The sequence below is a fragment of the Candoia aspera genome, chromosome 1 (genome assembly GCF_035149785.1).
Source record: "Candoia aspera isolate rCanAsp1 chromosome 1, rCanAsp1.hap2, whole genome shotgun sequence".
Classification (NCBI taxonomy): Eukaryota; Metazoa; Chordata; class Lepidosauria; order Squamata; family Boidae; genus Candoia; species Candoia aspera.
This window is the reverse complement of record NC_086153.1, coordinates 100,870,034-100,882,451: the sequence shown is the minus strand read 5'-3', so window position 1 is coordinate 100,882,451 and position 12,418 is coordinate 100,870,034. Positions and strand designations below refer to the sequence as shown.

At 42.9% G+C, this 12,418-nt stretch overlaps 1 protein-coding gene across 3 annotated transcripts in view; it reads right to left on the bottom strand.

Annotated features, from left to right (window-relative positions):
• GOPC (golgi associated PDZ and coiled-coil motif containing) overlaps positions 1–4,386 on the bottom strand; it is a 39,686-nt gene extending 35,300 nt beyond the window's left edge. For 2 of the 3 annotated variants that reach the window (XR_010068460.1, XM_063310922.1), the window contains exon 1: positions 3,902–4,383. Coding sequence is in view for 2 of the 3 variants with exons in the window: in XM_063310922.1 (XP_063166992.1) it covers positions 3,902–4,219 (318 nt within the window). In the remaining variant the exon portion in view is untranslated. Of the gene's footprint in view, positions 1–3,901 lie in introns of all 3 variants that reach the window. The other variant, XM_063310934.1, reaches the window with a different exon arrangement.
• Between the last annotated feature and the right edge of the window lie 8,032 nt (positions 4,387–12,418).

The following is a 12,418-nucleotide window of genomic DNA, read 5'->3' as shown; positions in this document are numbered from 1 at the left end:
AAAATATTAAAACATGGAAAACAATGGGCCTGAGTTAAATGCCTATTATCAGAATGTGAAGAGATTAAAGCATCTGGGGATTTCCTTAAATTTAGTACAATGCTAGGGAAACACTTTTCATAGACTTGTGGTGAACAAAGCAGAGAGCATGTTTATCTTACCCATAATCCAATAGTCAGTCATCAATAAAACTAGAGGGCAATAGATATAGGACATTTTTAAAAAGAATACACCATTACCAAAAAACCAAGATTGACAAATTTTAGTTATGACTTCTAAATGAAAATACAGTATAAAAGGTCACAAGTTTTATGGAGCATGGCTACTAACTTTTCTAGCAAAACAAAAGGCTCTTGAAGAAAGCCAATTTATACACATTTACCTAATGGACAAATAACTACATATTAAAAAGAACCTTACTGTCCTGACTCCCAGGAAACACTCTGAGACAGGGAACTGGTCTCTAATGTTTTATTGCTAATACATAACAGTAATCCTAACAAACTGAACAACCGTGGGAAAACCCAGCCATATAAACCCCGCAGGTCAAGGCGGTCCCAATCTGTGCCTCTTGGAATGGCTCACCAATTCCTCAGTGCTACGCATGCGCTTAACAGTCTGGAAGGGAGCCCCCTGCTCGCCATCCTTACTCATGACATTTACAGCATATACTTTCCCAGTGTGGGGGAATAGAGGGCGCTGATATACAAAAACAAAGGTACAATCAACCATAGCCTTATTTATGAACTGCATGAAAATGCTGAAAATAGTAGAAAAGCTATCTTTCAAGCTGTTTCATCTGAATCCTTATCTTCATAAGATAGTAATCTAAAAACTACCATGTTATGGCCTTTCCAATGATACAATAATGCAGTCAATACTCTAGTATGTGCAGTCAAAATGGTTTTAAAAGCCAGGCTAGCAAACTAGCAAAAAGTTTCTCTGTGGATTCTGAATGAAAAATGCATGAGAAAAATGATAGGGAAAAATAATTCTACCAGTATCATTTGGCCTGTTGGTCAGGAAATGCACCTTTTTGTGAACAATTAAACTGTCAGAGCTTTCCATGTCTATCAGATGGACGTTTTTCCTAGTATTCTTGAAATTGGAAACATAACATTTTTGAACCAAAGCTTCTAATGAGATAAATGTTTAAAACATTTTCTGAAATGATGGCTGGATTCATTACGGTAAGCCAACTCTGCTTAATCACAGATTGTTGTCGAACCATATATTTGAGTTCACATAATACTTTAAACCATAGACCAGTGTTTCTTAAACTTTTTTCGTCTTGTGAGCCCTTCCCTCTTTTAAAAATTAAGAAGGACCTCAAAGGAGCTCTTGTTTGTTTGGGTTATATTTATTGATATTTACCATACTAAAATTAAAATTGATGTATTCACTGCTGCTTCTTACAATTGGTTAATGGGATTTTAATATTGTATTATTTTTCAACATAGGCTGGCAAATAATTTTGATTTTGCTGACACCTTAGAGGGTTTTGGGGGACCTCTGGGATCCTAAGACCACACTTTAAGAAACACTGCAATAAACTATAATTTACAAATTGCAGTAACAGAATGAGAATGAGAATGCTCAAATAAGTGCAAGAAATGGGAAGGAATAGACTATCTTCTGAGCCAGTATTAAACCTTTAATTTTAGTTTGCCATCATCTAAGTCTTCCTTGTCATAACTGATCTTGTCTCTCCTCTAGATATACCTAGAAAAAGTGATCTGGTGAAACCAAAGTGCTTTATCAGAAGAAATAATTATAAACATCTACCAACATTTCTTTTAGGCATAGTTCTATCCAGGTGAAATTTTCTGAACCATTGAGAAATTCTGCAACTGTACGTTAGAACTTTTCAACTATCATACTGAAGCTGATACCTTTTCTCCAACATGTTGATACCAATGCCTGCTGCTATTTATTATCGCTGTATTCTTATTGTTTTTTGCCTTTTGACAGTAACTACTGTCTTGTCAATAATTGTACTTATAATATGGATTTAGTAACTGGATATTATACAGTTATGAGATTACAGTATTCTAATGAATAAATAGTATTTTACCACCTCAACACTTGGCTTTCAGCCCTGATAAAATATAATATTGTAATTTTATTGTAAACCGCCCAGAGTCCCTCTTTTGGGGGAGATGGGTGGTAATTAAATTTGAATAATAAATAAAATAAAATAATATTCCACAAAATATTGCAATTACTGTAAATGATTAGACTTCCTTACAGAGTCTCTATGGAACTACTGCAGTAAGATTGCTATTGTACATAGTGCATGTTGTTGGGAAAAAAGTACAAAATAAAACAAATGCATGTCTATTTATAACTGAGAAAGACATCTATTTAAGACTGTTACTCTTCACTTTGGCACAAAGTCAGTATAGAACTAAGAAATATCTAACCTACCCACTCATACTTAAAATAGTTCAAGATTATGTTTGTTATTTCAGCAGGTATTTCTCTGTTGTAACTGGAAACAGAGAATTATTATTTAGACCTACATTCATCCACAACTTGTATAACATTTCATATACCTATAGCAGAGTTTCCAATATAATTTAAGAACTTAAGAAAAAGAGACAGGTATATTCAGAAAAGTAATTGTTGCATTAAAAACCTTGCTACAGATTTATATAGTGTTCCCATCCATTTAGTATTTGTCCACAAAATAACTGAACGTTAGCTCATTTTTCTTTACTGCTTTTCATAATTGATGTAGTACATTAGCTAGACCCATACTTCTGCTGCCTGTTAAGCAAAAACAACATTTATATAGACTATCAGTCAATTGATAGATAATTTACTGACTTTGGGAGAGTTTGGCAGGACACTTAAGTTTTCCTGCTGCCAAGTGTCCATGGATGCTTAACTTCCAAGTTTGCTTAATTACATTGATATTTACTTCAATAACAAAGACATTTTTTAAGTTTGTGCTCTGTTAGGCCTGGAGATCTCAAATGGCTGTTTTATGTCTATCTTCCTTTCCCCAACTTCTGCTACAGCCAATTAAACTTGACAGGATTTAGTTTAAAAAATATATGGAGTTCTACTTGTAGCAGGTTCATGTAGCATAGCATTTTAAATTAGCAATACTCTCCAGTAGCCTAAAGTAGAGAAATTTTTTCCAATCCTCTATGACCTCAGCTTGTAACAGAATCTGAGATCTTCACATGCAAAAGCACTCACTGTATCACTTAGTTGCAGACCTTCCCATAGTGTCCATTTCACAATACAGGAACCACATTTACAACTCTATCTACAAAGATATCTACATACAGTATACACAGCAGGATTTCAGTATTTTCTTCTCTCAGTAATGTACAGTATTACTTCCTAAAATATCTGATTGGGCTTAAGTTTAGCAAGTGCCTCAAAATATCATGACTACTTGTATATGACAAAGGCTCCATAGACTGGGCCAGGAGATAAAAAAAAAATCAAGGTATTTTCTTATGCTTCAGATTACTCCATGCTTAAGTGGACTAAAAAGAGAGCAACTGACCCTAAGTCACTAAAAGAACTTCACAAAGCCAACACTTTATGTTTAAAGTGTTGACCACATAGACCATGGCCTGGCTTTGTGACAAAAGCAGGGATTCACACAGCACATCACCAACCACATTATGGATTACCATGCTGGGGGAATCAGAGCAGAGTTTAAATGTGCTTAACACGTGGAACATTCCGTTCCGTCCCCACCTACTTAACAAACATAAGCTGTGATGTATTCCCATTTCAAAGATGAGAAAGTGAAGGGTGTGGTCAAGATTGGCTTCCTTTTATCTCCTCTAAAGGAGATCAGACTCTACCTCCTACCCTTCCCGTCCATCTCAGGGAACCGGTCAGGACTCGCTTTCCCCCTCAATCCTTGGAAACGCACCTCAAGCTTGTGGTTTATTTGGGACACCGTTTGCGCCTTGTGGCAGAGCTGCGCGAAGCAGGAGCTCAGGCTGGTCATCTTCTGCCTCCCCTCATAAGTGATGTCCGCCTGGTCTGGGTCGATCTCGCCCAGCAGCAAGTCCACATCCACGAACGCCTTGTCGAATTCCTTCTCTAGCACCTCCAGCCACCGGAACATCGACAGCCCGCCACTGCCGCCGCTGCCACCGGGAGAGCAGGAGGAGGAGGAGGCCGCCGCCGCCCCGCCGCAGGCCCCGGAGCCCGACCCCCCGCAGGAATCCACCCCCACGCCGGACATCGCTCCACGGGTAGCGTTCCGCTCCTGCCCCGACACGCTACCGCCCAATCTCCGCAGGACCGCGGGACGCACCCGCCCTCAGCGTTGACGGGACACGGCGGCGGTGTCGTCCTGCCCCGAAGACGCAGGCGGAGAAAGAACCGCGGCGCCTGAGAAAAGCGACTTGGTCCCCCAAGCGCATGCGCCAAGAAAACGACTGCGCTTCTGTCACTCGGCCGGCTGATGGAGAAACCCGTTGCAGAAGATCGGCAGTCGGCTTCTTCGGCCTGCCACAACTCAGTCTAGCTTGCCAGCGCGAGCGGGCCGATCCCCCAACTCGTCGAGCGGGGGCGACGTTCTCTTCCGCCCAAACTTGAGCGCGCGAGCTAAGAGGCTGGGTGGTCTGCGGCTGTGATGCGAGTCAGAAATCTGTTCCAAATACAAGTCAGCGGGAGGCTTTTGGGGACGCCCACCACTAGCTGAAATTCAGCTGGCACCTACTTTCTGACTCGTTGCAACCTGTTCTGAGCGGGGAAAAGACACGCAAAGGGTACTGGGCAAATGGAGTGCGTTTTTTTCATATATTTCTTTCTTTCTTTCTTTTAAGGTTCTTTCGGTATTCTCATATTCTCCCAGAATGCGTGAAGCACATTTTGGTTGTGTTCACGAGGCATGTTTACTTAACGAGAGTTCCTTTCTTCAATTGTCTAAACTTGTGGGTAGGGGGTGAGTCTCAAGGAGGCAGGAAACTGCACAGCACACTAGGCAAATATGCGACTGGCTAGTTTGTATTTCGGTCCGTTGTACGAATACAGCCTTTTTGTATTAGTGAGAGAAAGAAAAAGCAGATACTAAGCAACAGAAGTAGAAAACTTCCTTCCCCAAAGCTTCAAGAGTTAGTTTGTAGCTTTCTCAGGAACCTTTTCAGACTTCTGCTGGTATTGAAAATAGTAAAAAGGGGGAAATTACATTGTTTCTAGTTTTAAGGCAAGGCTAAAGTCAAGTCCAAGAGTTCATCCCCTAATTGCAGCACAAACTTGCCTAGGTAACTATTTTTTATACCTTCATGACTCTGCCTTCCTCTCTTTCCCAGCCCACATCTGATGCAACTGAAGGTCATCTTTAGCTACTTTCAGAGAAGTTGTTTCCCTCTTTTCTCCCAATGCAATTTTTTTGTTTAGAATTTTTATCCCGCCTTCATTATTTTTATAAATAATTCAATGCAGGGAACACACTTAAATACTCCTTCCTCCTCCTGTTTTCCCCACAACAACCACCCTGTGGGGTGAGTTGGGCTGAGAGAGGGGGACCTGCCCAAGGTCACCCAGCCAGCTTCCATGCCTAAGGCGGGACTAGAACTCTGTCTCCTGGTTTCTAGCCTGGTGTCTTAACCACTAGACCATACTGTAGACATGATCTAGGTTGCTTCATTGACTTTGTGGCTAAGAGGCAGAGTTGGGAACTGCTAACTCCTAGTGGCCATTTTAGAGTACCGCAGGCACGCACACACACCAATTCCCTCTGGTTGTTGGAAATCGCCCTCTGTGGCCATTTTGGCTTGGGCTACAGGAGAAACTAGATGGGGGTTTCTGCAGAGGCATCTGCCTGCATAATGCCTAACTTGTGCCTTCCAGAGCAGTTGCCTGATCTTACCTGGGCTCCATATAAACACAGGTTTAGTTCTTTTTTGAAAGAATCCTAGTCATGTACTGCACAGAAGGTCAATTTATGCAAGGAAAACTGGATTCTCTGTTACTCATTCTGGGTAGGTTTCTTGCTACTTCTGCCAACAAGGGTTTTCATATGAACCATACTTTATATTGTTTTATTACTTTTTGGAAGGGCAGGTGTGCCATCTTGCCTATTTCATTTCTGCTCTGTGGTATTCCATTGATTATTTTGGGATACTGCCAGACACAAGGACACAGCTGGACTCACTACTGTCAATACTATTCTTTTGTTGCACTGGTTGAGGATGAAGTTTTTTATGAATTATTCCCTCATCCTTCATCCTGTGGCTATCCTCTAATTAGGCTATTTTAGGACAGGGATTTAGCACTCTTTCAAAAGAGTGCTAATGTTTCCCAGGTTCAGAGCACCTTCATACATGCGAGCATATGGTCGTTTGGGTAACTTGATAGGTAAACATCTATCTACCTAAACCACCTACCCTAGCCCAACCTTGCACCACATTAGAGAGGGTGATTCGTGGTTTTCCTATTGGCAAATTTATTTATTAATCCAATTTATATGGCTGCCCATCTATCCAAGAAACTCAGAGGGCAAACAAGGTAAGACAATGCTATTAAAAACCCCTGCATAATTGTGTATTGAGGCTCAGTAAACCATTAACTGCATACACCCAGGCCAGAGTCCCCATGCTAACATTCTGACCGCAATGCCTGGGGGAAGAGCCAGGTCTTCACAGCCTTGCAAAAGACTGGCCTCATTCCTGTAGCACAGTAGGGCTAACAATCAGGGCAGCAAATTTTATGCTGGTTCAAGGACGAGTGGATGGCATTTTTAATGTGAATTTCTGATTATGCTCTAAGAAGCTGCTACTAAAAACAAAACCCATACAACCACATGGCAAAGGACCAGCATGTCTCTTTTCTGCCAGTATACCTATGGTATATCAGTCCTAGTTGCAGAGGAAAAAGTTTACCACCTTTCACAAGTAATACAGAAATGCAGCCACATACTAGAGAATGATTTTGCTGATAAAAATATAGCAAGTTAAGGAAACAACTTTTTCAAAAAATAATAGAAGGAATAGAAAGGAATTAAGTTAATAGTGCTGTTGAGAAGCTGAGCTAAAATAAGTGGAAGCTAGATAAAATAGCAGTGTTATTAGTGTCTACTACTGATCCCCCAAACTAACAGAAGATATTGATGTTTTACAAAGGTAAAAGTAAAAATTCCCTCCAGCTGAGTTTAACTGCTGGTGATAATATGGCCACATCCTTAGCATTTTCTTCATAAAAACATAGCAGTTTACCATTGCCTTCTTCCAGGATTTTTTTTTTTTAATATAATTTTCCCATTCTAATATACTGCCTTGGGATTTCCTGATGTTCTTGCACCCAAATCTATATACTCCTAAAACTCTCACTGTGTTTATCTGTTTGTCCTCTCAAGTTAGCCCAAACAGTGCCTTATACTGCAACAATTTTTGAATCAAGGTACTTAAAATCTGTTAACTTAAAGAATGAGTAAAAAATCTAGGACCCATTATTCCTGTGGAATTGAAATTTCCACAATGTTCAGACCAGTTTTATTCACAAAGTTATGGCTATTGCAGCATCCCTGTGGTCATGTGATCATGATTTCCGATACTTCCTGCCAGCTTCCCATAAGCAAAGTCAATGGGGAAGCTGGCAGGAAGTTGGAAGTTGTCCCCACTCCCACTGTTCCCCCCCACCCCCCGGTCATTCTGTTATCTGTTTAGGTAAGTAAATGTTGACTTATTATTGAAGCTAATTATTTTTCTATTTATGATATATACTCTTCTTAGATGATCATGGGACCATACAGCATTGGACTAAAATAAATATGATCAGCCTAAAATTTAATGTTCATTCTGGTCACATCAGACTGCACTACCTTTATCTCAAATGATGACCCAATGGGTCACAGGGTTGTCTATTACTAAATAAGTCCAGCCTTACTTCACCTTTTCAAGGTCAGTAAGGGTTGCCCTCTGCTCTGATGTTTTCCAAAAAAAAATTGGAAATCTGTTAAAGAGGATCCTGACATCTGTAAGGAAACAGACTGCCAGGTATGCTCCTCTGAAAGACTTGAGTTGTTTTGCTGTTCACTTTCTCTTTCAGAAAGTGATGAAGACACAAAAGGACCATCATCCCTTCTTGACTTCATCCTACCCAGTAGGAAAGGCTTATTAGACAATGTGGAACCAATTACTATAGACAATAATTTATTGGGAATGATTTTATTTGGTTTTCAGCACTGAACACTGAGTTGATGATTTAAAAGACTTCCCAGTTCTAAGATTCTAGGAAGATCAAATTACTGTACTTTCTTACCATATGTTTGTTATTGTCAAAAAGAAGGAAATTCAGTTCTGTAACCAGTATAGAAACCAGGTGGCCTGACAAAGATGGGCCAAATAAATTATGTCTCATCCACCATCCTATCTAGTAATGTATAAAAAGCATCCATGGATGAAGTCAAAATATGCAAGATGGCAGGTGCAGTGTTGCAGTCCAAGTCCCATCAATGTTGCACACATACACAAATGGGACAGACTGCAACACCACGCCCACCATCTTACAGATTTTAACCCCCGCTCCCCACAGATACCCATAGTCATGTAGCTGGATGGAATTACTGTTGCCTCTGGTGACCAAGCAGTTAAAATCATACTTAAATAAATTATATAATGAAACACATTTAAAATAAACTAATTAAACCTACAATTTTACAATACAAGGGATTATAAGGTAAGGGTCCTAAATGTCTCAGGAAGTCAAATCTTTTTGAATTGTATTTCTTTCAGAGGATTGAGAGTGAACTAATGGTAAACTGTTGAGGCAGGCCAAACTCTGTATTTTTTTATATACAGTATTCAGGGAATGCAAAATGCTTATGTTAAAAAAACATAAGCATATGTGAATAAGTCAAATTTTCTATGTCCTAAAAATACCGAGTTTCCATTATGTGGCAAATGCAGCTCTTTCATTCCATTTCCCATGTAACAATTATGATGTCATGTTCACTGTTTCAATGTACACTGTACATCGTAACGTTTCACATGCCATGGCGCTGACGCGCGTTTCTGTTTGAGAGGGAGCTGCTGTGAAACCTTGTACCAAGCTCTCTATCTGTGTTCATTACAATGGAATGTGTTTGGGTTATGTTCTCTGTTCAAGGACTTTTCCTGCAGAACATCAGAAGCCGTTAGGAGCACCTGGGATTGTGAACTTGGGAAGATTCTACAGGGGGAGAGATCTCATTTGCACCGAGGGTTTTTAGTTTGCATTTGGCACGCTTTTATTATTCTCAGCTTTCTTTGTGATCCTGCATACTATTCTTTAATAAATCAGATATCTTTGAATTCCTGCTCATGAGTCTGATAGTGTTTTAGAATAGGCGTTCATTACATAAAACTGAGAATCACCAAAGTTGTACCGTTAGCTCCTACCAAGATTAGTTTCTTGTGAGGGAAAATAGTTAACGATGGCCGAGGCCAAGCTCACGACCGGGGGACTTGAGGAGCCGGCTAGCTTGATGCCCGAGTCGACGGTCAAGAGCGGAGAACTGAGCCTCACCCCAGAACCTTCAGATTTCTGGCAGGATTCGAGTTCCAGCCCTGAGGTGGAGGAATCTGATGATGGGGGAGAACCAGAGCAACCGGCACCCAGCGAATCGCCCGCAGAGTTGATCACCTGGGATGAAATGGGAGAACCCCAGCCAGGGACGTCCCAGGCGTCCTGGAAGTATCAGTTCCCACTGACCCCAGACGTAGAATCTACCACGGTATCAACAGAGATACATCCTAACACACGAGGGAGGGAGGAATCTCAAACCCCTGAAAGGCTAAGAGTGGTGGAGGCCAAAATAGAATCAATGGAGTACATATTAAGAAACCTGTCTCTATCACTGGGGGGGCAGGGGAGGCGCGAAGGAGATCCCAGCTTCACACAACCATCCCCCATCCTCCCACCCAGACCGCCGGTGGAGCGGGGCCGGAGACGGCTCCGGGATGAATCTCCACCCCGCAGAGCTCGACCACCAGTGTCCCCACCCCAAAGAGGGAGAACTACTGTAACCTGGGGCCCAACCACTCAAGCAGCCACCGATTCCACTCCAACAGGAGTGGGGGTGAGAGACTTTTCTGTCAAGTTTGATGGGGATCCAACCAAGTTATCTTTCTTTCTAACCAATGCTAAAAGTTACATGAGGCAGTTTGGAGTATACTTCCCTTCCGAAGAGGCTAAGATAACTGCCATTGCCACCAAGTTGAAGGGTCGAGCGGATGACTGGTATGTTCGATTAAGTGAACCTGACTCCCCTGAACCTGAGTATTTGGGCAGGTGGAGGGGGATGGGTGCGAGGATGCTATGATGAGTGCTGACTGTCCCACTTTAGCAGTAAAAGTGAAATTGGGCTCCCGCACAAAAACTACAGAGGTCTGGGCTTTAGTTGACTCTGGGTGTTCCAGGTGTCTAATTCACCCTGATCTGGTTGCTGCTTCGAACCTGCCTAGCTTCCCCCTCCAGCAGCCTTTGATTGTCACACAGTTGGATGGTTCAACGGCCGGGGGGGGGGGGCGGCAACCCATTTCACTGGAACTGTCGCAATGCAAATGGGCAGCCACCGCGAGACCTTGAAATTTATAGTGGCACTTGTTGGCAATCCCTTGGTAATTCTGGGGATCCTGTTGTTGACCTATCTGTCCTAACAGTCAGGAATCACACTGAGACGAGGAGTAGGTCTCTAGTGTTTATTACTGCTACATAAGACAGAAAATCCTAACAAACTGAAGAAGCGTGGGAAAACCCAGACAAATAAACCCCAAAAGTTAAGGTGGGTCTGATCTGTGTCTCTTTGAATGGCTGATTAATTCCTCAGTACTACGCATGCGTTTTCCCCCCTGGATAGAGGCCCCCTCCTGCTCACTATCAGTACTCATGACATCACCCTCCCCTCCAGATTCACATTCCATTTCAGTCCCCTCCCTTCCAGAGGTTTGATAAGAGTCCATGTCTCCTTCTCAGCTCCCATGGGAACTGGGCAACAATGGAAATTCTTCAAAGGAAAACTCCAAGGACAAATCAGTGCTGCTCTCCAGGTCTGATAACGCTTCTGGCCCAGGTGGCTGCTGCTGGAAAATAGCTAGATAATTAGAAGATTCTTCCCCGCTCCCCCTTGGGAAATGCAAGCCCGAGGTGGAGGGCTGCGGTTCCCCCCCCCCTCCTCTGTTAATGGTGTCAAGGCTTCAGGCGGGGGTGGAAACTGCAAACTTACAAACTCCTCTGCTTGGGATTCCTCTGCTTGCTCAGCCAAGTGAGGAATCTCTGGTAGAGTGCGAGGCTTGGGTTTGTGGGGGAAAAGCTGATGGAATCGATGAACCAGTGTTGGTGCATGCACATCTCTGGCATTCTCCCACGTGCGCTCTTCCTCAGGGTACCCTTTCCAGTGTATGAAATATTGGATGCCCCTTCCCCTCCTCCTAGAGTCCAGAATTTCCTCGACTTCATATTCCTCCTCCCCCTCCACAATTACTCGAGGTGGGGGGGCAGTTGTGATCATAAGGCACTTGGGGGAGCAAGGCTCTGTGAAAGACTGGATGGATCTTCATGGATGCTGGCAGCTTTAAGCAATAAGCCACTGGATTTATCTGCTGTACCACAGTGAAAGGGCCCACAAACTTAGAGTCCAACTTCTTGGAGGGTCTGGTAGAGATCAAAAACTTGGTAGAGAGCCACACTTTATCTCCTACCACAATTGCTGGCCCCTCTTGTCTGTGAGCATCTGCAGCTCTCTTGTAAGCACTCTTTGCCCTGTTCAGCTGCTTCTTTAACAACTCCTGTGCGGCTTGTTGCTCTTTAAGAAAATCAGCCACAGCTGGAACAGCTCCCTGCTGGGAGGAGGTGGGCAACACCCGAGGGTTAACCCCGTAGAGTGCTTGGAAAGGAGACATCTTGGTAGGGGATTGCACAGAGTTGTTGTAGCTAAATTCTGCCATGGGGAGCAGGGCTGGCCAATTGTCTTGCTGATAAGTGGTGTAACACCTGAGATAATTTTCTCAGCTTGCCCATTACTAGCCAGATGATGCGATGATGATAGGTGGATCTGGACCCCTAATGACTGGAAAAGTGCCCTCCAGAACCTGGAAGTGAACTGAGGGCCTCTGTCACTCACCAAGTGATTTACCATGCCTCTATTCCTAAAAACATGGTCCATGAACAACTGCGCTGTGGCTTGCGCAGATGGGAGGCCCTTGCAAGGAATAAAATGTGCCATTTTAGTGAAAAGGTCCACCACCACTAGTATGGAAGTCAGCCCCTGGACCGGGGGTAAATCAGTGATGAAATCCATGGAGATTGTATCCCAAGGCTGACTGGGGTTGGGTAGGGGTTGCAAGAGTCCTGTGGGCTTCCCTGGGAGAGGCTTGGCTTGTCTACAGGTATGACAAGAAGCAACATAACCCTTTATGTCTGCAGTCATCTTAGGCCACCAGTAGTCTCTCAGAGCTCT